General features: G+C 45.9%; 1 protein-coding gene across 5 annotated transcripts in view; it reads right to left on the bottom strand.

Moving 5' to 3' along the window:
- WDR17 (WD repeat domain 17) overlaps window positions 1-27,904 on the bottom strand; it is a 296,790-nt gene that overhangs the window by 95,935 nt on the left and 172,951 nt on the right. For 4 of the 5 annotated variants that reach the window (XM_063920656.1, XM_063920653.1, XM_063920655.1 and 1 more), the window contains 2 exons: window positions 19,701-19,823; window positions 2,658-2,845 (listed from right to left, as the gene is read on the bottom strand). In XM_063920656.1, the coding sequence (XP_063776726.1) occupies window positions 2,658-2,845; window positions 19,701-19,823 (311 nt within the window). The remainder of the gene's footprint in view (window positions 1-2,657; window positions 2,846-19,700; window positions 19,824-27,904) is intronic. The other variant, XM_063920654.1, reaches the window with a different exon arrangement.

Below are 27,904 nucleotides of genomic sequence, written 5' to 3'. Positions count from 1 at the left end.
TTATGTGTCAACTTTGTTGTTGTCCGTTATGTTATATGTAATTCTCCATTGTCAACCTCTTTATAGTTCCTGTTCGGCTCAGTAAAAAACACTGAGGTACTCGGGGATATGGAGGGGTGGAGAGTTCTAAATTTAAATATTCAGTGCCCTGTTTCCTGCGGAAGCCGTCCATATCCCAAGAGTACTCCAGTGCCCCCTATGGATTCAAAGAAAAGGATTTACCTGGTAAGTACCAAAATACTATTTTTGCTTCGCCTGCCGGGGGCAGGTGAAACAAATTTCCTGAGAAGCCGCGGCATGCGCCGGCTTATCGGGGCTAATTAGATAGCACCCCCAGCGATAATTTTACACCCACAGTCGCTGCGGGTAATTGAATATCCCCCCAAGAATTTGATTGACTAGGGGCCTCCGAGGGTTTAAGCCGACACTGCCCACAATCCTGTTTCAAGCTCACAGACCCAGCTGAACTAACCAGTAAGCCCAGCACCGTCAGAGAGTATGCTTTTCCTTGTTTACAGCCTTTGTGAAGCTGAGGGGAGAGAGCTAAGCTCTGTCATTAGAAAAGGACAGTGTGCCTAAAATAAGATTTTCACTCCTAATAGGAGTTGGTTGGCCCTCAACCCCTCTGTGGCATAATGTGTACTGGCAGCACTAAAATATGCCACACAGTGTTGTAACTTTACATTTTGGTGCCTTGTGCCAGAAAGAAAACTGGTGCCTCCCCCCATATTCAAAATAACGGGGCATAACTTTGTGTGAAATGGGCATGGCCACAGAATAGTACCAATTCACATTACACCGCACAGTAGTGTCCATTATTCACATTACACCACTCAGTAGCTCCCTCATACACATTATGACAGACAGCAGAGCCCCTTTTACACATTACACAACAGTAGTGTGCCCCAGACAGACTCTAACATCCCCTACATTAGGCTAGCTGTCCCCATGAAAGTTCTGCAGCCCTTACTCCCCATATTGGAGTAACTGCCCCCATGAAAGTGCTGCAGCCACAACTCCAGACACTGGGATAACTGAATCCTGTAGGTGATGCAACCTGCACTTCCCATATTGGGGTAACTGACCCCTCCCCCCCCCCACACACACACATTGGGGTAACTGTCAACCCGAAGGAGAAGCACCCCCCTCCCCCTTCTCGTCCGGCAATAGGTGGAGTGAATGGCTCATTGACCTGGTAGGCACTATGAGAAATGCTCTGCAGACATTGTCCTGGGCCAGCGGCATGACGTCGCACCCAGGAGATGCTGCAGGAGAGACAGGGGAGCTGGGAGGGGGCGGAGCACATGGGTAGGCAGCTGCAGCACTGCCCACTGTAATGTATGTTGCCGCGGTGCACGCGGCAGAGAATGAGCTGGGCGCAGCAGGCTCCGTCTCTCGGTCCTCACTGATGCTGGGATGAGTCGGGCTAAGCAATATCACTGATATCTCCCAATATCACTGAGGACAGACAGACAGAGCCTGTGACACTGACAGCAGAAGTGCCTACAGCAGCACACTGCTAAAAGAGGAAAAGCCACAGAGCACAGGAGGCAAGGTCAGTGTGGCTGGCAGGCAGCATGAGTGGGTGCAGGGGGAGGAACGGACCCCAGAGATGGTCTGGGCCCCGTAGCAGCCGTACCCTTTGTACCTAATATTCCTACTTCTATGGATGAACTACAACATAAAGATATAGTATTCCTAAAGGAACTCAAAATCAGAGACCATGTAAGTAGATTTAAAAGGGGGGACCCCTTATTATTTCTGAGGGAACATACTCATTTGTATTCAGCTTTGTGGGGAGGTAATGAGTGAGTGGCTAGAAAAACACAGGCATGTTGCCCATTTCCTGGGCATTGCCTAGTCAGCCACTGTAAATTCATTGCCAGCTGGAGAGCCCCTTGTGTCTGAGGAGAGCTGCTCTGTCTGGGACAGCATAGGGATGCACCGAGGTCCTATGGAGAGACTGATGGGCATCCAATGTTCCCGCTTATGTACGTGAGCGCCATATGTGAGATGCCAGCAGTGGGCTTTTCTGTGCACAAGACAGCGGCTGAGTCATTAGCATATTTTCGCAAGTCAACTGTGAATAATACTGCATCTGTGCATGATACTAAATTCACCTCTGAATCTGGCCCTTTGATACTAATCAAATACAAATCATTTGATTTATTTTTGAGGTGTGAAAAAAATGGACACGATACACTTGCCAACTTCCACAATGGTAAGCTGCGGCTACAGCATACTAGCTCATAGCTGAAGTGCCCGGAGCTATAGAATTTCCCTTCATTAAGTGCACCCTCTGGGAATTAACTCACAGGGTAGCGGGAGTAATTGAATAGCTCAGGGCAGAGCTGCAGCTGCACAGGTAAGTCCCAGAGTGTATGTCTAGTGGCCAGATGCAGCCTACCTAGGCATATACTGTACGAAGCCCCTAACCTTCATAATGTTTGACAACAACAAAGTTGCATACAGTATTATAGTGAATTTAAATTAATCCTATACATATATTTATCCTACCACCATTAAAAGTGCTCTAAACTAGATTACTTCACAATGTCTTCCTTGCCTTTAGAACTATTGTATTCATATTATTATTCATTCATAGAATTTGACAGATATTGTAAAAATGATCAGTTTAGTAAATAAAAGATGCCTACCAAGTCTCTTAGGAAATCCCACTTCTTGGCACCCATATCATACAAGCCCACTCCCCCATCCATGAAGCAGCAGACGGCATGACCAGGAGGCAGCGAGAAGGCCTGGTTCTGAGTGAGCGTTGGAGGAGGTACTGCCTCGCTGGTAGATGATATGTAATGGTTTTTTGTAGGGGACTGTGCTAAAAATGCTCAGACGAAACGAAACGGAAAAAAAAGAATATCTTATTTATTTTTCTTGTCAGTAAATGTATCATGGTGCGACTTTGTATATCACCAAGATTAAATAAACATAGACAAACTGCGTTCAATTATACCATAATCAACTTTATTTCTGAATTTCTGCACAGGATTTTACACACACGCACACACACACACACACACACACACACACACACACACACACACACACACACACACACACATAAACAATGGTCGAAGTGAAAATTTTGAGGTGGGGGTATGGAAAAGTGAAGGTTGAATATATAAGCGCCTCCGGGAAAAGGGGGTGTGGCCACTCAAAATGGGGCCTTGTCTCCCCCTCTCACAGATAAGGGGACCTGATCTATTATCCTATAACCCAACATTGCCAGGCTGTGTTTTGCCCCAGCAAAGTGCCTAGCAACTGGCTGCTCACTAGTCCCCGTGTTGATAGCGGCTTGATAACAGACCTATGTTGGGTCATACGTACTTTAAAAGTACATTCGGTCTTGCCTACATAATGTTGTCCACAGGGACATGACAACAAATATATCACAAATTAAGCGTTACATGACACTGATACTTTTTTAGAGAATCTTTTGCCAGAATATGGGTGTTTGAAAGAGTCTCCTGGAACTAAAACTTGCAGGTCGTACACCCAAATTTATAGCAACCCTTTCGTTGTCTCAAGAAATGCTGATCCTCAGTGGTTTTCTTAGAGATATCAGTTTTTACAACCCAGTGTCTTATGTTGGCACTTCTTGAATAACTGGGCATAAGTATCGTTTTCTTAAACACTTTAAGCTCTGGGTCTGATTGTATGATTGGCCACAGTTCCTTCGCCCGTTTGCTAGTGAAGGAACTCTTAGTGTTGAACTGATTAACACTGGGAAGCAGCTCTACTTGTGTTTTCTTAACTTTGGGCACTAACAGTGTTTCCCTAGTTTGTGATATTGCTTTATCTCGTGACTGTTCAAGTAAGGGGAGTGGATAACCCCTGTCCCTGAACTTTTTCATCATCTCAGACAGTTGTTGGTCCCTCACTTTTACATCATTGTTTATACGACATACCCTTATCATCTGTGAGTAGGGGAGGCCGTAAATTGTAGATTTGGGATGAAAGCTATAAAATCTAAGGATATTATTACGGTCCGTACTCTTAGTGTACATTGCCGTAAAAATCTTATTTTCCCTGATAGCTATTTTTACATCCAAAAAATTAATCGTTTGTTCAATGCTTAATACAAATTTAATTGGACTGTCTGACGCATTATGATTCTGGATAACGTCTCTTAGTTTTTGTTCGGGGCCCATCCATAATACAAGGAGGTCATCTATGTATCTCATATACGTAAATAGAAATGATGATATCTCTGGGTCACTAAGAAATACATCCTTGTCCACCTCCCACATAAATATGTTGGCGAACGCTGGGGCCACACAAGACCCCATGGCGCAGCCTGTCAGTTGCCTGTAGAAGCAATTATCAAAAATGAAATAATTGTGCGTCAATGTAAAATGTAAAAGAGACAAATAGAAATTAATCTCAGGGCCCTTATACAACGGGTTGTTGGTAATCAACCTTCTTACTGCTTGTAAACCCTCATTATGCGGTATACAGGTACACAAACTTGACACATCTATAGAAGCTAACACCAAATGTTGAGGAACTCTCAATTTTAGCCAATACCCTTAAAAGAGAAGATGCGTCTTTAAGATGTGTCGGTGTTTCCTGTATACAGGGTTGGAAAACTAAGCCAAACAGACTGCTATAGGTTCGCACAGAGACCCCCTGGCAGAAATAATTGGTCTGCCAGGTGGGTTCTGTGCGTCCTTGTGCACCTTTGGAATAGTATAAAAAAATCGGTACTACACGATGTATTTTGGTTAATACTTTCTGTATCAAAGGGGAAATTATACCTTCCTTAACAGCCTCACTCAATATTGAATTCAGTTCCTTCTGGAACTTGGCTGTAGGATCAGTGGGTAAAGATACATATTTGATGAAACAGATAACAGACGATGGCATTCTGCTTTGTATTTATCTGTATCTAACACCACTATAGCCCCTCCTTTATCTGCACCCCGAACCGTGATATCATCTCTTCCTTTAAGTTCTCTTTATGCCTGATATTCCTCTTTCATGAGGTTAGAATAACTTTTTTCAGGGATTTTTGAAGCTGACAGTTCCAACATCCGATGGAAAGTTCTGATAGACGAATTAGTAGAAGTGGGTTCAAAATGGAATTTAGGCATAGTCCTTTGCACATTCTCTGGTATTGGTGTATTCTCCAGTGTAGTCTGCGATTTAGGATTTTTGCTATAATATTCTTTTAACTTCAGGTTCCTCTGTAACTTATAACTACCAATTTTCCATTGCATCTCATCTAATGGCTGGGTTGGTATAAATGACAATCCTTTACTTAACACCTTGGTCGCTTCAGCCGATAATGGTTGTGAGGATAGGTTAAAGATTAATTGCGCATCTCTCTCGGCGGTCTCTTGTTGGCCCTGCTTCCTCGACCTGCACTTCGTTTGTCTCCCCCCCCCCCCGCCTCGTGGATTTGGTTTTCGACCATTGATGCCAGCCCTTGTGCGTACCCCTAAAGGGCCCTCCGGGCGGAGACGCGTGGATGGCGGCTGGGGGAGGTTTTGTCACATTTTACACTGTGTGTGTCCTAATGACAGGATGACCCGAAACGTTGATGAAATAAACACCGCTTTTCTACACTACGGTTAAGTCTCCAGAGTGCCGCCAGAATCGCTATCAATATAGGTATGGGCAGCTAAACCCAGTGGGAGGACACCGGAGCACCATTATAATATTCCTAGCAAAGAGTGCCGGACGTCTGTTTGTATATTGGCCCTCATTCCGAATTGATCGCTTGTTAGCTGCTTTTAGCAGCAGTGCAAACGCTAGGCCGCCGCCCTCTGGGAGTGTATCTTAGCTTAGCAGAAGTGCGAACGAAAGGTTAGCAGAACTGCTCGTAAAAATTTCCATGCAGTTTCTGAGCAGCTCCAAACCTACTCCTACCTTGCGATCACTTCAGTCAGTTTAGTTCCTGCTTTGACGTCACAAACACGCCCTGCGTTCGGCCAGCCACTCCCCCGTTTCCCCAGACACGCCTGCGTTTTTGCCTGTCACGCCTGCGTTTTTTAGCACACTTCCGGAAAATGGCCAGTTACCACCCAGAAACACCCTCTTCCTGTCAATCACTCACCGATCAACAGAGCGACAGAAAAGCGTTGCTCGCCCTTGTGTAAAACTGCATAGTTTTGTGTGAAAGTACTTCACGCGTGCATACTGCAACATCTACGCATGCGCAGAAATGCCGATTTTTAGCCTGATCGCTGTGCTGCGAACAACGGCAGCTAGCGATCAACTCGGAATGAGGGCCTCTATATGACCAGTGGGGATTGTCAAGGCACCTGCAGGTGATTACACAGATCTCTTTCTCAGGACCTCTCCAGCACGTGTCACTTTATTGGCATAAGTTGCACTTTTTTGGCACAAAGACACTTTATTTGTTGTGGCACGTTTATTTAAACCATCCACTGTGGGGCTGCACTTGCCGCAGTGATAATAAGTACAATCATGACAGATGAAGGTATTGGAACAGAGGATTCTGCTACATACTTATTGCAATGTGATAATTTTGATACTTAGAGCTTCTCTGATGCAGAAGCAGAGCACATATTATATAAGGATCCAGCCTTCAGTTTGGCAGTAGGGACACCTACAGAGGACATTTACAGAGATTTGTTCAGACTTAAGAAGAGGGAGATTGACTTTCTGTTTCATGGGAGAACGCTCTCTGAATATTATAGAGTGAAGCAAATCCCATGTGGATTTAGGATCCACAATATGCCTACCATCGGGAGGTACAGTATTCCATTTTGCAAGCGATGGATTTCGGTCCTCAATACATGTTCGATGGACTTAATGCTCCTCGTGATCGAGGAGTCTAAGAGAGAGTTAAACATTACCAAAGAGAACATAATAAAGTTTGAGGCAGAACATCTGGCGTGTTTAACTTCAGAATTAACTAAAAAATGGCTTTAAAAATTCACGACACAGGTAGAGCAGTATCAGAGAGATTTGATTAAATATAAGAAATCCAAATTTAATCGGGTACAACATGATTATGAACAACATAAAGTATATACGTGGCTTGGCACGAATACACAGAGGGTGCCACAAGGAACCAGATCTTTCTATAAGGAGAGATATACTGCCCACTATTCTACCACCTCAGCCAGTGAGAATGAGGGCGGTCAATTTGAATCTCCACGAGATGAATGTCCGGAGGGACCTTTAGGGGTACGCACAAGGGCTGGCATCAATGGTCGAAAACCAAACCCACAAGGCGGGGGGGGGGGGATGACAACAAACGAAGCGCAGGTCAAGGAAGCAGAGCCAACAAGAGACCGCCGAGACAGATGCGCAATTAATCTTTAACCTATCCTCACAACCATTATCGGCTGAAGCGACAAAGGTGTTAAGTAAAGGATTGTCATTTATACCAACACAGCCATTAGATGAGATACAATGGAAAATTGATAGTTATAAGTTACAGAGGAACCTGAAGTTAAAAGAATATTACAGCAAAAATCCCAAATAGCAGACTACACTGGAGAATACAGCTATACCCGAGAACTTGCAAAGGACTATGCCTAAATCCCATTTTGTACCAACTTCTACTAATTCGTCTGTCAGGACTTTCCATCGGCTGTTAGAACTGTCAGCTTCAAAAAAATCCCTGAAAAAAGTTATTCTAACCTCATGAAAGAGGAATATCAGGCATTAAGAGAACTCATAGGGAGAGATGATATCACGGTTCGGGGTGCAGATAAAGGAGGGGCTATAGTGGTGTTAGATACAGATAAATAAAAAGCAGAATGCCATTGTCTGTTATCTGATTAATCAACGTATGTATCTTTACCCACTGATCCTACAGCCAAGTTCCAGAAGGAACTGAATTCAATATTGAGTGAGACTGTTAAGGAAGGTATAATTTCCCCTTTGATACAGAAAGCATTAACCAAAATACATCCTGTAGTACCAATTTTTTTATACTATTCCAAAGGTGCACACGCACAGAACCCACCTGGCAGACCAATTATTTCTGCCAGGGGGTTTCTGTGCGAACCTATAACGGTCTATCTGGAGTCGTTTCTCTAACCCTGTATACAGGATACACCAACACATCTTAAAGACGCATCTTCTCTTTTAAGGGTATTGGCTAAAATTGAGAGAGTTCCTCAACATTTGGTGTTAGCTTCTATAGATGTGTCAAGTTTGTGTACCTGTATACCGTATAATGAGGGTTTACAAGCAGTAAGAAGGTTGATTATGAACAACCCGTTGTATAAGGGCCCTGAGATTAATTTCTAATTGTCTCTTTTACATTTTACATTGACGCACAATTATTTCATTTTTAATAATTGCTTCTACAGGCAACTGACAGGCTGCGCCATGGGGTCTTGTGTGGCCCCAGCGTTTGCCAACATGTTTATGTGGGAGGTGGACAAGGATGTATTTCTTAGTGACCCAGAGATATCATCATTTCTATTTACGTATATGAGATACATAGATGACCTCCTTGTATTATGGATGGGCCCCGAACAAAAACTAAGAGACGTTATCCAGAATCATAATGCGTCAGACAATCCAATTAAATTTGTATTAAGCATTGAACAAACGATTACTTTTTTGGATGTAAAAATTGCTATCAGGGAAAATAAGATTTTTACGTCAATGTACACTAAGAGTACGGACCGTAATAATATCCTTAGATTTTATAGCTTTCATCCCAAATCTACAATTTACGGTCTCCCCTACTCACAGATGATAAGGGTATGTCGTATAAACAACTGTCTGAGATGATGAAAAAGTTCAGGGACAGGGGTTATCCACTCCTCTTACTTATAATAATAATAATAATAATAAGATTTTACTTACCGATAAATCTATTTCTCGGAGTCCGTAGTGGATGCTGGGGTTCCTGAAAGGACCATGGGGAATAGCGGCTCCGCAGGAGACAGGGCACAAAAAGTAAAGCTTTTTCCGATCAGGTGGTGTGCACTGGCTCCTCCCCCTATGACCCTCCTCCAGACTCCAGTTAGGTACTGTGCCCGGACGAGCGTACACAATAAGGGAGGATTTTGAATCCCGGGTAAGACTCATACCAGCCACACCAATCACACCGTACAACTGGTGATCTAAACCCAGTTAACAGTATGATAACAGCGGAGCCTCTGAAAGATGGCTTCCTTCAACAATAACCCGAATTAGTTAACAATAACTATGTACAATTTATGCAGATAATCCGCACTTGGGATGGGCGCCCAGCATCCACTACGGACTCCGAGAAATAGATTTATCGGTAAGTAAAATCTTATTTTCTCTATCGTCCTAGTGGATGCTGGGGTTCCTGAAAGGACCATGGGGATTATACCAAAGCTCCCAAACGGGCGGGAGAGTGCGGATGACTCTGCAGCACCGAATGAGAGAACTCCAGGTCCTCCTTAGCCAGAGTATCAAATTTGTAAAATTTTACAAACGTGTTCTCCCCTGACCACGTAGCTGCTCGGCAAAGTTGTAATGCCGAGACCCCTCGGGCAGCCGCCCAAGATGAGCCCACCTTCCTTGTGGAGTGGGCCTTTACAGATTTAGGCTGTGGCAGGCCTGCCACAGAATGTGCAAGTTGGATTGTGCTACAGATCCAACGAGCAATCGTCTGCTTAGACGCCGGAGCACCCATCTTGTTGGGTGCATACAATATAAACAACGAGTCAGATTTTCTGACTCCAGCTGTCCTTGCAATATATATTTTTAATGCTCTGACAACGTCCAGTAACTTGGAGTCCTCCAAGTCACTTGTAGCCGCAGGCACTACAATAGGCTGGTTCAGATGAAATGCTGACACCACCTTAGGGAGAAAATGCGGACGAGTCCGCAGTTCTGCCCTGTCCGAATGGAAAATCAGATATGGGCTTTTGTAAGATAAAGCTGCCAATTCTGACACTCTCCTGGCAGAAGCCAGGGCTATAAGCATGGTCACTTTCCATGTGAGATATTTCAAATCCACCTTTTTTAGTGGTTCAAACCAATGAGATTTTAGGAAATCCAAAACCACATTGAGATCCCACGGTGCCACTGGAGGCACCACAGGAGGCTGTATATGCAGCACTCCCTTAACAAAGGTCTGGACTTCAGGGACTGAAGCCAATTCTTTTTGAAAGAAAATCGACAGGGCCGAAATTTGAACCTTAATAGATCCCAATTTGAGACCCATTGACAATCCTGATTGCAGGAAATGTAGGAATCGACCCAATTGAAATTCCTCCGTCGGAGCACTCCGATCTTCGCACCACGCAACATATTTTCGCCAAATTCGGTGATAATGTTGCACGGTTACTTCCTTCCTTGCTTTAATCAAAGTAGGAATGACTTCTTCCGGCATGCCTTTTTCCTTTAGGATCCGGCGTTCAACCGCCATGCCGTCAAACGCAGCCGCGGTAAGTCTTGAAACAGACAGGGACCCTGCTGAAGCAAGTCCCTCCTTAGAGGTAGAGGCCACGGATCTTCCGTGATCATCTCTTGAAGTTCCGTGTACCAAGTCCTTCTTGGCCAATCCGGAACCACTAGTATCGTTCTTACGCCTCTTTGCCGTATAATTCTCAATACTTTTGGTATGAGAGGCAGAGGAGGAAACACATACACCGACTGGTACACCCAAGGCGTTACCAGCGCGTCCACAGCTATTGCCTGCGGATCTCTTGACCTGGCGCAATACCTGTCCAGTTTTTTGTTGAGGCGAGACGCCATCATGTCCACCATTGGTCTTTCCCAACGGGTTACCAGCATGTGGAAGACTTCTGGATGAAGTCCCCACTCTCCCGGGTGAAGATCGTGTCTGCTGAGGAAGTCTGCTTCCCAGTTGTCCACTCCCGGGATGAACACTGCTGACAGTGCTATCACATGATTCTCTGCCCAGCGAAGAATCCTTGCAGCTTCTGCCATTGCACTCCTGCTTCTTGTGCCGCCCTGTCTGTTCACATGGGCGACTGCCGTGATGTTGTCCGACTGGATCAACACCGGTTTTCCCTGAAGCAGAGGTTCTGCCTGGCTTAGAGCATTGTATATTGCTCTTAGTTCCAGAATGTTTATGTGAAGAGACGTTTCCAGGCTCGTCCATACTCCCTGGAAGTTTCTTCCTTGTGTGACTGCTCCCCAGCCTCTCAGGCTGGCGTCCGTGGTCACCAGGATCCAATCCTGTATGCCGAATCTGCGGCCCTCCAATAGATGAGCACTCTGCAACCACCACAGAAGAGACACCCTTGTCCTTGGAGACAGGGTTATCCGCAGGTGCATCTGAAGATGCGACCCTGACCATTTGTTCAACAGATCCCTTTGGAAAATTCTTGCGTGGAATCTGCCGAATGGAATTGCTTCGTAAGAAGCCACCATTTTTCCCAGGACTCTTGTGCATTGATGTACAGACACCTTTCCTGGTTTTAGGAGGTTCCTGACAAGCTCGGATAACTCCTTGGCTTTTTCCTCCGGGAGAAAAACCTTTTTCTGAACCGTGTCCAGAATCATCCCTAGGAACAGCAGACGAGTTGTCGGCATTAACTGGGATTTTGGAATATTCAGAATCCACCCGTGCTGTTTTAGCACTTCCTGAGACAGTGCTAATCCCATCTCTAGCTGTTCTCTGGACCTCGCCCTTATTAGGAGATCGTCCAAGTATGGGATAATTAATACGCCTTTTCTTCGAAGAAGAATCATCATCTCGGCCATTACCTTTGTAAAGATCCGAGGTGCCGTGGACAATCCGAACGGCAGCGTCTGAAACTGATAGTGACAGTTTTGTACAACGAACCTGAGGTACCCCTGGTGTGAGGGGTAAATTGGAACGTGGAGATACGCATCCTTGATGTCCAAGGATACCATAAAGTCCCCCTCTTCCAGGTTCGCTATCACTGCTCTGAGTGACTCCATTTTGAACTTGAACTTCTTTATGTACAGGTTCAAGGACTTCAGATTTAGAATAGGCCTTACCGAGCCATCCGGCTTCGGTACCACAAAAAGAGTGGAATAATACCCCTTCCCTTGTTGCAGAAGAGGTACCTTGACTATCACCTGCTGAGAGTACAGCTTGTGAATGGCTTCCAACACCGTCTCCCTTTCGGAGGGGGACGTTGGTAAAGCAGACTTCAGGAAACGGCGAGGTGGATCTGTCTCTAATTCCAACCTGTATCCCTGAGATATTATCTGCAGGATCCAGGGATCTACTTGCGAGTGAGCCCACTGCGCGCTGTAATTTTTGAGACGACCCCCCACGGTCCCCGAGTCCGCTTGAGAAGCCCCAGCGTCATGCTGAGGCTTTTGTAGAAGCCGGGGAGGGCTTCTGATCCTGGGAAGGAGCTGCGTGTTGCTGTCTCTTCCCTCGACCTTTGCCTCGTGGCAGATATGAATAGCCCTTTGCTCTCTTATTTTTAAAGGAACGAAAGGGCTGCGGTTGAAAAGTCGGTGCCTTTTTCTGTTGGGGAGTGACTTGAGGTAGAAAGGTGGATTTCCCGGCTGTAGCCGTGGCCACCAAATCTGATAGACCGACTCCAAATAACTCCTCCCCTTTATACGGCAAAACTTCCATATGCCGTTTTGAATCCGCATCGCCTGTCCACTGTCGCGTCCATAAAGCTCTTCTGGCCGAAATGGACATAGCACTTACCCGTGATGCCAGTGTGCATATATCCCTCTGTGCATCACGCATATAAAGAAATGCATCCTTTATTTGTTCTAACGACAGTAAAATATTGTCCCTGTCCAGGGTATCAATATTTTCAATCAGGGATTCTGACCAAACTACCCCCGCACTGCCCATCCAGGCAGTCGCTACAGCTGGTCGTAGTATAACACCTGCATGTGTGTATATACTTTTTTGGATATTTTCCATCCTCCTATCTGATGGATCTTTAAGTGCGGCCGTCTCAGGAGAGGGTAACGCCACTTGTTTAGATAAGCGTGTTAGCGCCTTGTCCACCCTAGGAGGTGTTTCCCAGCGCTCCCTAACCTCTGGCGGGAAAGGGTATAATGCCAATAATTTCTTTGAAATTATCAGCTTTTTATCAGGGGCAACCCACGCTTCATTACACACGTCATTTAGTTCTTCTGATTCAGGAAAAACTATAGGTAGTTTTTTCATACCCCACATAATACCCTGTTTAGTGGTACCTGTAGTATCAGCTAAATGTAACGCCTCCTTCATTGCCAAAATCATATAACGTGTGGCCCTACTGGAAAATACGGTTGATTCGTCACCGTCACCACTGGAGTCATCGCCTGTGTCTGGGTCTGTGTCGACCGACTGAGGCAAAGGGCGTTTCACAGCCCCTGACGGTGTTTGAGTCGCCTGGACAGGCACTAATTGATTGTCCGGCCGTCTCATGTCGTCAAACGACTGCTTTAGCGTGTTGACACTATCCCGTAGTTCCATAAATAAAGGCATCCATTCTGGTGTCGACTCCCTAGGGGGTGACATCCTCATATTTGGCAATTGCTCCGCCTCCACACCAATATCGTCCTCATACATGTCGACACACACGTACCGACACACAGCAGACACACAGGGAATGCTCCTAACGAAGACAGGACCCACTAGCCCTTTGGGGAGACAGAGGGAGAGTTTGCCAGCACACACCAAAAGCGCTATATATATATCAGGGATAGCCTTATAATAAGTGCTCCCTTATAGCTGCTTTGTTATATCAAAATATCGCCATAAATGTGCCCCCCCCTCTCTGTTTTACCCTGTTTCTGTAGTGCAGTGCAGGGGAGAGACTTGGGAGCCGTCCTGACCAGCGGAGCTGTGAGAGGAAATGGCGCCGTGTGCTGAGGAGATAGGCCCCGCCCCTTTTCCGGCGGGCTCGTCTCCCGCTATTTAGAAAAATTAGGCAGGGGTTAAATATCTCCATATAGCCTCTAGGGCTATATGTGAGGTATTTTTAGCCTTTATAGGTACTCATTTGCCTCCCAGGGCGCCCCCCTCCCAGCGCCCTGCACCCTCAGTGACTGCCGTGTGAAGTGTGCTGAGAGGAAAATGGCGCACAGCTGCAGTGCTGTGCGCTACCTTTAGAAGACTGCAGGAGTCTTCAGCCGCCGATTCTGGACCTCTTCTGATTTCAGCATCTGCAAGGGGGCCGGCGGCGTGGCTCCGGTGACCATCCAGGCTGTACCTGTGATCGTCCCTCTGGAGCTTGATGTCCAGTAGCCAAGAAACCAATCCATCCTGCACGCAGGTGAGTTGACTCCTTCTCCCCTCAGTCCCTCGCTGCAGTGATCCTGTTGCCAGCAGGAATCACTGTAAAATAAAAAACCTAGCTAAACTTTCTCTAAGCAGCTCTTTAGGAGAGCCACCTAGATTGCACCCTTCTCGGCCGGGCACAAAAATCTAACTGGAGTCTGGAGGAGGGTCATAGGGGGAGGAGCCAGTGCACACCACCTGATCGGAAAAAGCTTTACTTTTTGTGCCCTGTCTCCTGCGGAGCCGCTATTCCCCATGGTCCTTTCAGGAACCCCAGCATCCACTAGGACGATAGAGAAAATAATAATAATTTTATTTATATAGCGCTCTTTCTCCAATAGGACTCAAGGCGCTTAACAGATACATAGCATAATATAGTACAGAAAATAATGAAGTACATTTTCATAAAATACAGAAGCATGAAGATACTAAAAGGGACATTATGGAAATGCTTGAGTAAACAGAAAAGTCTTGAGTCTACTTTTGAAGGATTCTATAGTTGGGGCGTCTCGCACTGTGCGGGGAAGTGAGTTCCATAGAGTCGGAGCCGCATGACTAAAAGCTCGACTCCCAGATGAATTACGGTAGATTCTAGGTACTGCTAAAAGTCCTTCATCTACAGATCGCAGTAATCGAGTGGGGCAGTATGGGGTCAGAAGCTGTTTCAGGTACCTTGGGCCTTGGTCATGTAATGCTTTGAAACTCAGTAAGCCAATCTTGAAGATGATTCGCCATCGTACAGGCAGCCAGTGAAGGGAGTAGAGGATGGGTGTTATGTGGCTAGAACGGGGCTGGTTGGTTAATAGCCTGGCAGCTGTGTTTTGCACCAGCTGTAAGCGCTGCAATTCTTTTGCTGGTAGACCAAGGTAGAGGGCATTACAGTAGTCTAAACGAGATGATACAAATGCATGTATGACTTTTGGCATATCATCTGAGGGAATTAAGTGCTTGATTCTGGCTATGTTCCTCAGGTGAAAGAATGAGGATTTGATTGTGGCTGATATCTGATGTTTAAGTGTCAAGCCACCATCCAGGACAACGCCAAGATTCGGCACACGATCACTGGTCTGTAATTCTGAAACCCCGAGTGTAAGTCCAGTTGGTTGGCTATGCTGCAGTCTTGTCCTTTGATGTTGCGGTCGTATCATAAGGACCTCTGTTTTATCCGGGTTCAGTCGCAGCCAACTGGCGCTCATCCACTCCTGTAGTTCAGCTAGACAGCCATTTAGGGTTGCTATTGGGTTATCAGTGCCCCGAGCAAAGGACAAGTACAGTTGTGTATCATCTGCATAGCAGTGGTAGACCAGGCCATGGCGCCTGATTATTACGCCCAATGGGAGCATGTATACTGCAAAAAGCATGGGGGATAGTATAGAACCTTGTGGGACACCACATGGCAATGGCACTGGTGGTGATGAGTATAATCCAGATGATACTCTCTGTGAATTGCCTGTGAGAAATGATTTGAACCAGCTTAGGACTGTGCCATCCAGACCACAGAAATGTATCAGTCGCTCAATCAGAAGCCCATGGTCCACGGTATCAAATGCTGCCGAGAGATCCAGAAGGATTAATATTGAACAGTCACCTCTGTCTTTTGCCATCAGAAGATCATTTAACACACACACCAGGGCTGTTTCAGTGCTAAGTCTTCTCCTGAATCCTGATTGAAATTGATCATAAATATCATGGGTTGTCAGGCGGGTTTCCAGTTGATTTGCAACGACTTTCTCAATAACCTTTCCTAGGAAAGGAAGGGTTGATACCGGTCTGTAGTTGGTCATGCAGTCGGGATCTAAATAAGGTTTTTTAAGAAGCGGTCTAACAATTGCTTCCTTTAGGGGTCCAGGAAAAATGCCTGTCTGCAAAGAGGAATGAAATTTTTTTGTAAAGACAGGACCAATTATATCCATACAACCTATTAGAAGCTTGGTTGAGGCTGGGTCCAGATCACAGGTGGTGGGACGCAAAATCCGAGCAATTTCAGCAGTGTCCTTTACATCCACTGGATCAAAGCTGGTCCATGAAGGCAGGTAGCTTATATTGGCAGGCTTTGTAGTTTGGCACTCCTTTGATGGCACTGTGGAGATTCCAGCCCGGATGGTGGATATTTTATCTGCAAAGAAGTTTGCAAACTCGTTGCATCTTGCCTGGGAGAGGCATGAGACATCAGTCTGCAGGCATGCTGGCTTGCAAAGCATCTCCACTGTGCGGAAAAGTTGAGCTGGCCTACTTGAACAGTCACGAGATAAAGCAATATCATAAACTAGGGAAACACTGTTAGTGCCCAAAGTTAAGAAAACACAAGTAGAGCTGCTTCCCAGTGTTAATCAGTTCAACACTAAGAGTTTCTTCACTAGCAAATGGGCGAAGGAACTGTGGCCAATCATACAATCAGACCCAGAGCTTAAAGTGTTTAAGAATACGAGACTTATGCCCAGTTATTCAAGAAGTGCCAACATAAGATATTGGGTTATAAAAGCTGATATCTCTATGAAAACCTTGAGGATCAGCATTTCTTGAGACAACGAAAGGGTTGCTATAAATGTGGGTGTACGACCTGCAATTTTTTAGTTCCAGGAGACTCTTTCAAACACCCATATTCTGGCAAAAGATTCTCTATAAAAGTATCAGTGTCATGTAACTCTAAATTTGTGATATATTTGTTGTCATGTCCCTGTGGACAACATTATGTAGGCAAGACCGAATGTACTTTTAAAGTACGTATGACCCAGCATAGGTCTGCTATTCGAGCTGCTATCAACACGGGGACTAGTGAGCAACCAGTAGCTAGGCACTTTGCTGTGGCAAAACACAGCCTGGCAATGTTGGGTTATAGGTTCTTAATATACTTAGTATTCTTTATTAATGGCAAGTTGTGTGTAGTTTGCTGACTATTAATCTCTGTAGTTGGTTTTTCTGCTCTGGTTTAATGTCAGAAACAGAGAATTTGTATGCACTCTCTTCACATATATGGTATTCTATTATTATCAATATGTTTAATATTCAAGTATTTCATACCTCAGAAGTAGCAGTGGTTATATTTTGATATTTTAGTGGGAATAGATGTAAATAGTCTTGTTTGTATGTTTATATGGAATGGTTTTTATAGAGGTCACTGTATTAAGATGCGTAGAAGGTGGTTTTACAGCATATGTTGTTGTGATATATTGCACTAATGTATCATGTTGATTTTCCGCATGTCTTATGATATTGTACACTTGTAACATCACTGTTTTTGGTTATGTTTACACATAGGTTGCCTTGGCAACCACCCGCGCCACCTGTCGGGCGGTCCACCGGGACATCTCTTACGGTCACGTGGCAGGCTGCCGGTCCGGAAGTGCCTATAGCGGAAGCTGGGGGAGGCCACTGAGTGAGTATTTAGTTGAGTTTTGTCAAATTTTACATTGTGTGTGTCCTGATGACGGGTGAGCTAAAACATTGATGAAATAAACACCGCTTTTCTACACTACGGTTAAGTCTCCACAGTGGTTTCTTTATAAGTTCCTCACCTACATCTCATGCCTACCTCCTGCATGTAAGCATGTGGGGTTTACACTAGTAGGACTACCCTAGTCCTATAGTCTACCACCAGTTATCGAAGGCACACGAAAAGATATTGTACATTTTATATTCTCTACTGGACTCAAACTCTTTTTAGTTAATATTTCTTTATCTGCACAGCTACACGTTGACCATATTAAAGTGATTCAGAAATTGTTGTCTCGTTATCAGTGGTGCAAGTAGAAATTTTTTTCTTAGTGGTACTGATAGTAAAAATGGGCGTGGTCATGTGTAATGAGGGGGTGTGGTCACACAAAACTAGGGGAGTGGCTACATGACAATAGGTCATAGGTCACTTTATGCCACACACTGTAATGCCCCTTACACATTATGCCAAAGATCGTAATGCCCATTACACATTATGCCACACACCGTAATGCTTATTACACATTATGCCACACACCATAATGCCCATTACACAATATGCCAGACACCGTAACACCCATTACGCCACATACCATTATGCCACACACCATAATGCCCATTACACATTATGCCACACATCGTAATGCCTAACATATTATACCACACACCGTAATGCCTATTACATATTATGCCACATACAGTTATGACACTGACACCATTTTATGTCCCACACACAAAAATGCCCCTTACAAATTATGCCCCAGCGGTGGGGTGGTGGTACCACCACCATATTTCTTAATGATACTCCGTACCACCCCGCATCACCCTACTTTCAGCACTGCTTGTCATTGACTTCCCCAGCACTTATTGCTGTTTAGAGACAGACAGCATTTTTGTCATACAGCATGTTGGAGCAGACCTACAGCTTAACTATGTATGTTATTTTTGTCACTATTTTTGTGACTATTGCATCTCCTGATTTCCGTTCTACAGAAATAACTCACAATGGGCCATCTCTTGCCTGACAGTTTTGGAACCAAGACAGATGTCCAACAAAAAAGTAGATTAGACTACATTATATGGACTACATGCAAAAGGCAAAGCACTTCTTAAGAAGCATAACTACTATATTAGGTGCAATGTAAATATAGCATGTATTTAAAACTCCAACTATTCTGGTTGATAGGCAGAGGTGTTGAAGGGGCTGGGGCCTAGACGGCCCGGTGTTTCCGGAAATGGGGGCGTGTCGAGGCCAAGGTCTGCGTCTCATACGCAGATTTCTTTGTCTCGCACAGCCCCCTATGACGGCCAGCCTGAGTAAGCTGAGGTTTACTCAGATGGCAGTCTGCGGGGAACATTGCAACCGATGGCACTGAGAACACAAGTGCAGCAAGGAGGTGTTTAACGCCTCCTACTGCATTTTCATTAGTATGCCTGTGAGCAGCTTTACAAATGCAATCCATGCTGACTGAGGGCCTGAATCTGGCTTATAGAAAGCTGCTGTATTGCTATCTGAACACCAGGCAAGAACTGTTCACTAATAATTTTCACTTAAGTGTATCTTTAATATAAGCTTTTTTGTAGGTGTATCTTTGCTGCATTGGTCTGGTACAAGCTCCTGAGATCTGGTTCTCATTGGCGAATTCAGACAAATTTACAGTTAGTCATTATTACACTAATATGCAGCCACTAAGTAGCCAGAAAAATATGTTTAGACACATACATCTTATAATGCCTACAGCTTTAAGTCACAGGCATCATACTTAAAACACGTGATTTAATTAATATCGACAATGACCACTTGTAAATAATTAGCATCACCATGTGTATTTTTATTATACAGCTTGTAAACCGACACTTGATAAATAACACCTTTAGTACAGATCTCAGGTCAAAAAACTGTCATTCATCCGGTTTGAAAAAAATGCAGCATAATACACGGCTTTTACTTTCATAATGGTACAAGTTGAAAACCACCGAAAACACACATTTAAATTGTGGATGAAGAACAGCACACTGACGCATTCACCAGTAAATGTCCAGTATATACTGTACAAAAATACCAGCACATTTTTGTTAAAAGATCTCTTATTGTACTCACTTTTTTTCTTAGGAGGAGAGTTGAGAACGTGTAACGCGTGGAAGCCAGTCTTCTTCAGTTTGAAATTATCTATAGGGGTCGTCTTAGAGACATTCCATACTCGTAATACACCAACCTGGGAATCTGAGCATATTAGACAGATGAACTCTCCTCTACATTACAGACATTTATACAATTCATTATATCATGCATTCATATTGAGAAAGGTCTAAACAGTGTAACCAGAGCCAGAGGAAGTACTACTGGTGTCCTAGGTAGCACCTACCTTCTAGCTGGATAATGCTAGGGCTAAGTGGTCCCTTAGAGGTGCAGGTTACTGCAAACTATTTTTCTGTTGTTTTTCACTTACAGAAATGGAAAGCCAAACCAGTATGTTACCTATGGGGAGATTTATCAATTGCTTGGAAAAATACAAACCAGAGAAAGATAAAGTACCGACCACACATCTCCTGTCATTGTTCGAACACATTCTCCTGTAAACAGGAAGTTAGAAGCTGATTAGCTGATACTTATTCTCTTGGTTGGTACTTTATCTCTCTCCAAGCTTTCATAAATATCCCGCCTAGTCTTAATAAAGTAAAGAGAGAGAAAATAGTGGTACAACAATAAGTACCAATTAAAGGGCAATAAATAAAGGTCATGGAGCGCTAGTGTACTAGATCGGATATTGTACAAAGATACAAACCACTATTGATATCTTTAAAAAATAGGTATTATTGATATCAACGGTGGTTGTATGAGTCACATCTAATAGGCCCTACACACTTGGTGATTACACTGAGCGATATGAAAGATCTCGTTCATTAATGAACGAGATATCATTCATATTGCTCAGTGTGTAGGCATTAACGATGAATGATGCACAGCCCTGCGACCGGCCATTCATCGTTGATGCCGACTCGTTTTTACATGCAAGCCAATATGGACAATATCGTCCTTATTAGCATGCAGCACTATGGGACTGGGTGACGTCAGGGAGTGAAGAAACTTAACTCCCCCCATTCCCCCGCCGCCGGGTCATCCGTCGGCCGTATCGGCCATCGGGCACCTCGGCCAGTGTGTAGGACCCATTAGTACCGGGATTGTATACAAGCATGATTTTATGTTGTTGGGAATAAACTGATCTGCACTATATTGCGCCCTTTTGTTCTATCTATTGTCTGCAGAATATCTATCTCAAGGAATCCTGAGATTTTTGTAAATAGGAGCAGCGGCCCAGAAATTTAAAAGGACCTAGTGTAATTAATATGGCTGCTAACTGTGAAAAGTTCTGGGCCTGAGCAACCACAAGTCCAGGAAAAAAGATGTCTGAATGGAGGACTAGCACCCATATACATATTCCGATACATACGATAAATGCCTCCCAACTGTCCCGCGGGTCCTATTTTGTTGGGACTGTCTTGCTGTCCCACCCACGAGCCACAATGTCCTATTGTGGGGGTGCCGTTGGGAGGCTCCTGTCAGTCACTGCCTGCCAAGCATGCGCACAGCGTCTATTCACGGGAGACAGAGGGACTGGGAGCATGCCAGAAGTTCACACAGTGCTGGTCATGCCCTCATAGTGATGGAAAATGGCGGCGTGGCTCGCGAACGCGGCATACCTGAGAAGCCACACCCCCTTTTCTATGGACCATGCCACCTTTCCGGACAGTCGCAGCTTCATCATGCCGGGGAGTCCCTCAATACTATCTCCCGATGTTGGGAGGTACCAGTCAAAAGTTTGGACCCACCTTCTCATTCAATGGTTTTTATTTATTTAAATTATTTTCTACATTGTAGAATAATACTGAAGATATCAAAACTATGAAAGAACACATAAGGAATTATGTTGTAAACAAAAAATGTAAAAGAAATCAAAATATGTTTTATATTTTAGATTCCTCAAAGTAGCCCCCTTTTGCTATGATGACAGCTTTGCACACTCTTGGCATTCTCTTAATCAGTTTCATGAGGTAGTCTCTTGGAATAGTTTTGAATTAACAGGTGTGCCTTGTCAAGAGTCAATCTGTAGAATTACTTGCTTTCTTAATGTGTTTGAGACCATCAGTTGTGTTGTGCAGAGGTAAGGTTAGTACATAGTGGACACCTCTATCTGACTACTGCTGTAATCCATAATATTGCATGAACCACTCAACTCAGCAAAGAGAAGCGTCAGTCCATCATTACTTTAAGACATGAAGGTCAGTCGATACGGAAATTTCAAAAACTTTGAATGTATCCTCAAGTGCAGTTGCAAAAACCATCAAACTCTATGATGAAACTGGCTCTCATGAGGATCACCCCAGGAACGGAAGACCAAGAGTAACCTCTGTTGCACAGGATAAGTTCATTAGAGTTTCCAGCCTCAGAAACCGCTACTTAACAGCGCCTCAGATTATATATACTGTGTGTATAGCACGTTGAAACTAAGCTTGTGTAGCTGTTCTGTTTTTCTGGAATCCGTGGAGTGCCGCCCGTCTCGCTCTCTCTCTCTGCATGTTCCTTCCGGATCGTGGGAAGGCACCCAGGTACTTAAAATCTATTTACATGGAGTGCCGGTCATTGTGGATTTATATATATATATATATATATATATAAGAAATTCAGTTGGCTGCAACATGCAGAATCAGCATTCACCGTCGAGATCCGTCTCACAGTCCAGTAGCAGGTGCATCGTCACTTGCTGCAGTACAGGCTGAGCGGTACCAGGCAGGAGCTGTCCTGCTCCCTATTGCAGGTGTTAGCAGGGCCCCTGGGACGGAACTGATTGACTCTGCAGAAGCAGCGGGTGCGCAGCAGAGCTACGTTAGAAGAGCAGTGGTCACACTTGGATCCCACTGTAAACCACAATGGTGCTGCTGTACATGCAGTTGCCCCTTCGGGGCTTGGAGTCTGGAGCATACTTACCTACTCTCCCGGAAAGTCCGTGAGGCTCCCGAAAATTGGGTGGCACTCCCGCCCCCCCCCCCCCCACTCCCGGTAAGTGGGCAAGTCTCCCACATTGCGCTCACCCCCTGCCACACCCCACTGCACTCCACCACTCGCCGCATAACACGGTCACAGCGGCATCCCATCACAAAGAAGGGATGGGGCGATGACGCAATTCGTGTTAAATCGCGTCATTGTAGCACCACTCCCTGCTTTCCAATGCCGGTAATGTGGGCATTGTAAAGCGGGGGGCGGGGCTACAATGATGCAATTGTGTTGCCACGCCCTGTACCGCCTCCTCCACGCCTCCGTACAGCCTCCTCCATGCCCCCTCCTATATGATCTGGCTGCTCCCTCCCCGAGGGAGCAGCCACAATGTAGGCATGTATGGTCTACAGGCGTCTCCATTGCCTCTAGGGGTTCCACCCCTGATCCCAGCCCAACAGTGATTATAATGAGCAACAGCTGACAACTTCAATGGTAAGAAGCTGCTGGCAGCTTCATCTCCATGGTAGCAGGCAGCGCTTAGGGTAGGGGCATACTCGCCTACCTGACCCTCTCCATGAGGGAGAAAATTCTCTGTTCCTGGACTTTCCTGGTAATGTATGATTGCCATCACCTGTGGTGAAACACCTTTCTTATCAATTAACTAGCTCACCACAGGTGATGGCAATCATACATTACCAGGAAAGTCCAGGAACTGAGCATTTTCTCCCTCATGGAGAGGGTCAGGTAGGTAAGTATGGGATAGGGGGTGCTGCAAGAACATTATACACACTGGATCAGTTTAGGTGCCTTTTAACCATTGGCACCCTACGTGACCTAAGGTTTGATTAATGGTTGTGCCTGACCTGATGGAAATCTACTCTGATGCAAGTATAAGTAATTATTTGCTGTGATTAATACTAATTTGAAATGTGTTTCTTATAATAGTGTTATTTTTCATGTAATGAAAACCTTCTAGGTCATTTTTGTTGCTCTTTGCTCTACCTGTGTGATTGTTGTCAATTGTGCAAAGCTCACAACATCCACCATGCCCTATCTGTATAACAAAAAATGAATGTTTTCCAAATGTACAGTAATTACAAAATAAAGCAGTGCTGAAATGAGAGATTGGCAGACTGCACCGTGTGCATTTAGGGTTTCATCAATATGCATGGGAAGTGCTAGTGATGCACCATTATCTAATTACTGTATTCTTTTACCTATATCAAGTCCCACTAAGACACTGGGGTCTACCTACTAACAACTGGCAATAAGCATGTTTTTTTTTTATTATTTACAGAGAGGGGCATACACAGAATGTGAAAGGTAAACAGAGGTGTAGCTAGGGTTTTTGGAGCCCAGGGCAAGATGGAAAATGGCGACCCCCCCCAAAAAAAAAAAAAAAAAAAAACACCAAAAGAAGCATGGAAAATGGGCGTGGCCACACACCAGAAGGGGTGTGGCCACTGAAAATGGCCCACAGTGCCAGTTACATTGCCCCACAGTGCCAGATACAATGCCCCACAGTGCCAGATACATGCCCCACAGTGCCAGATACACTGCCCCACAGTGCCAGTTACATTGCCAGATACATTGCCCCACAGTGCCAGTTACACTGCCAGATACATTGCCCCACAGTGCTAGTTACATTGCCCCATAGTGCCAGATACACTGCCCCACAGTGCCAGATACATTGCCCCACAGTGCCAGATACATGCCCCACTGTGCCAGATACATTGCCCCACAGTGCCAGATACATCACACAGTGCCAGATACATGCCCCACAGTGCCAGTTACATTGCCCCACAGTGCCAGATACATTGCCCCACTGTGCCAGATACATGCCCCACTGTGCCAGATACATGCCCCACTGTGCCAGAAACATGCCCCACTGTGCCAGATACATGCCCCACTGTGCCCCACTGTGCCAGATACATGCCCCACTGTGCCAGATACATGCCCCACTGTGCCAGATACATTGCCCCACAGTGCCAGATACATGCCCCACAGTGCCAGTTACATTGCCCCACTGTGCCAGATACATTGCCCCACTGTGCCAGATACACTGCCCCACTGTGCCAGATACATGCCCCACTGTGCCAGATACATGCCCCACTGTGCCAGATACATTGCCCCACAGTGCCAGATACATGCCCCACTGTGCCAGATACATTGCCCCACTGTGCCAGATACATTGCCCCACTGTGCCAGATACATGCCCCACTGTGCCAGATACATGCCCCACTGTGCCCCACTGTACCAGATACATACCCCACTGTGCCAGATACATGCCCCACTGTGCCCCACTGTGCCAGACACATGCCCCACTGTGCCCCACTGTGCCAGATACATGCCCCACTGTGCCAGATACATGCCCCACTGTGCCCCACTGTGCCAGATACATGCCCCACTGTGCGCCCCCCCCCCCCCCCGGTCACTCACCGCCTGTTGTGTCTGTGAGGGGAGGAGAGCGCAGCGCAGCGCCTCTCCTTCCCCTCACTGCTCCCGGTCTCCGGCGGCTGTGTGGCGCCGGTTCGCCAGCCAATCAGAGCTCGCGGACCGGCAGCCAATCAGGAGCCGGTCCGCAAGCTCTGATTGGCTAACGCCGGAGACCAGACACACGCAGCGCTGCTAGTGCTCTGGCGGCGGTGAGGGGAGGGAGAGACGCTGCGCTCTCCTCCCCTCACATTTCGGCGTGATGGGGGCGAGTGGGGCATGATGCCCTGGCCGGCGGCGGCGCCCAGGGCACGTGCCCCACTCGCCCTACCCTTGTTACGCCTCTGAAGGTGAAGCACACTACTGCTGCCAAGTGGAGACTGGCCAGTGTCTTAAAAATACTATGGGCAAAAAAAAAACAAAGTTTTTTTTGCAGGAAAATGTAAACCACCATTGATATCAATAATACCTATTTCTTAAAGATAGCAGTAGTGGTTTGAATCTTTGTACAAGGGGGGGTCATTCCGAGTTGATCGCTAGCTGCTGTTGTTCACTGCATAGCGATCAGTGTAAAAAACGGCTAATCTGTGCATGCGTATGCACCACAATGTGCACGCGCGTCGTACGGGTATGAAGTCCTTTGTGGTTTTGCACTGGTTCTAGCGACTATTCCAATCGCACAGCCGATCGCAAGGAGATTGACAGGAAGAGGGCATTTGTGGGTATCAACTGACCGTTTTCTGGGAGTGTTTGGAAAAACGCAGGCGTGGCCGGGCGTTTGGTGGGCGGGTATCTGACGTCATTACCTGTCACTCGTCGCAGCAATCATCGCACAGGATAAGTAACTACAGGGCTGGTCTTGTTTTGCACAAAATGTGTTTGCCGGCTCTCTGCTGCACAGGCGTTTGCACTCCTGCAAAGCAAAAATACACTCCCCCGTGGGCGGCGACTTTGCTTTTGCACGGCTGCTAAAAACTGCTAGCGAGCGATCAACTCGGAATGACCCCCAATATCCGATCTAGTACACTAGCGCTCCATGACCTTTGTTTATTGCCCTTTAATTGGTGCTTATTGTTGCCATAAGAAATCTATTGCAGTTTATGAATAAAATCTCACCAAGGCAGCTGAGCAGTACTCAGCCAAACTTGCCTGGAGTTGTAAAAGTTAACTTAAGGCCCATATACACCGGAGAGATGTGTGCTGAGCGAACCGCTCAGCACACATCTCTCCCGCCGCTCAGCACAGCGCGATGTGTGCTGAGCGATGCGGGGGAGGACGGGGGGCCGATCATTTCACCCAGCAGGTAAAATGAGCGATGTGATAGATTGGCCTGCATGCAGGCCAATCTAGCACCGGCGATAGTGATGTGCGGGGCCGCGCATTGCTATCGCTGAGGGGGTTCACACGAGTGATCTGTGCTTAAAATCTAAGCAATCTAGTCAGATTGCTTAGATTTTAAGCATGGATCTCTCCGTGAGAACCCCCCTTTAGAGATATGCCAGGACATTCCAGGGGGACTAACTCCTAACTGTCATTTTTCAAATCCAGCCTGTGACATGGCAGTTAGGAGTTGATTGGCTGGTGCTTTATCTCTGTCCACTTTCTCTCTGTCCAAGGCTTAGTAAGACCCCTATGTATTCATGGCCCAGCTAACCAATGTGCTCATGTGCAGTGGATCTGAAAGCCCATACGTTCTAGAGATAAGCAAAGTTGATGCAGATTTGGGGTGTTCACCGTTTTTGTGACCAAACAGTCATCACACAGAAGTACAAAGGTCCGGTGAGGCCAACTTTTTAAAACTGTATTTATATTTTTACAGTTTATGGGCTTAAAAAGAAAAAAAAATTACCAGTACAGTTGATACAAGACTCAGGGATGGTTTGAGAGATGCAGGGTGCTCTCGTGCAATTTTTGTAACTGCCCCCATTCTTGCCAGCATAGTAATGGATTAGATTCTGGCACTGTCTCAGAGTCTACTACGCATACACAGGTAACTGGGTACATAGATCCCATGCCATGATCCCTGTGACTCCTCTACTGCGCATGCACAGGTAACTGGGCACATAGATCCCGTGCCATGATCCCTGTGACTCCTCTACTACGCATGCACAGGTAACTGGGCACATAGATCCCGTGCCATGATCCCTGTGACTCCTCTACTGCGCATGCACAGGTATCAGAGAACATAGTTCTTCTAGCACCATGATCCCTGTGACTCCTCCTCTGCGCATGCACAGGTATCTGGGCACATACTGTAGTTCCTGCGCCATGATCCCTGTGACTCCACTACTGCGCATGCACAGGTATCTGGGCACATAGATCCCATGCCATGATCCCTGTGACTCCTCTACTGCGCATGCACAGGTATCAGAGAACATAGTTCTCGCACCATGATCCCTGTGACTCCTCCTCTGCGCATGCACAGGTATCTGGGCACATACTGTAGTTCCTGCGCCATGATCCCTGTGACTCCACTACTGCGCATGCACAGGTATCTGGGCACATAGATCCCATGCCAGGATCCCTGTGACTCCTCTACTGCGCATGCACAGGTAACTGGGAACATACTTCCCGTTCCATTATCCCTGTGACTCCTCTACTGCGCATGCACAGGTATCTGGGAACATAGTTCCCGTTCCATTATCCCTGTGACTCCTCTACTGTGCATGCATAGGTATCTGGGCACATAGATCCCGTGCCATGATCCCTGTGACTCCTCTACTGCGCATGCACAGGTAACTGGGAACATAGTTCCCGTGCCATGATCCCTGTGACTCCTCTACTGCGCATGCACAGGTATCTGGGCACATACTGTAGATCCCGTGCCATGATCCCTGTGACTCTTCTACTGCGCATGCACAGGTAACTGGGAACAT

This window comes from Pseudophryne corroboree, chromosome 1, assembly GCF_028390025.1.
Source record: "Pseudophryne corroboree isolate aPseCor3 chromosome 1, aPseCor3.hap2, whole genome shotgun sequence".
NCBI lineage: Eukaryota > Metazoa > Chordata > Amphibia > Anura > Myobatrachidae > Pseudophryne > Pseudophryne corroboree.
This window is presented reverse-complemented; position numbering and strand designations above follow the sequence as displayed.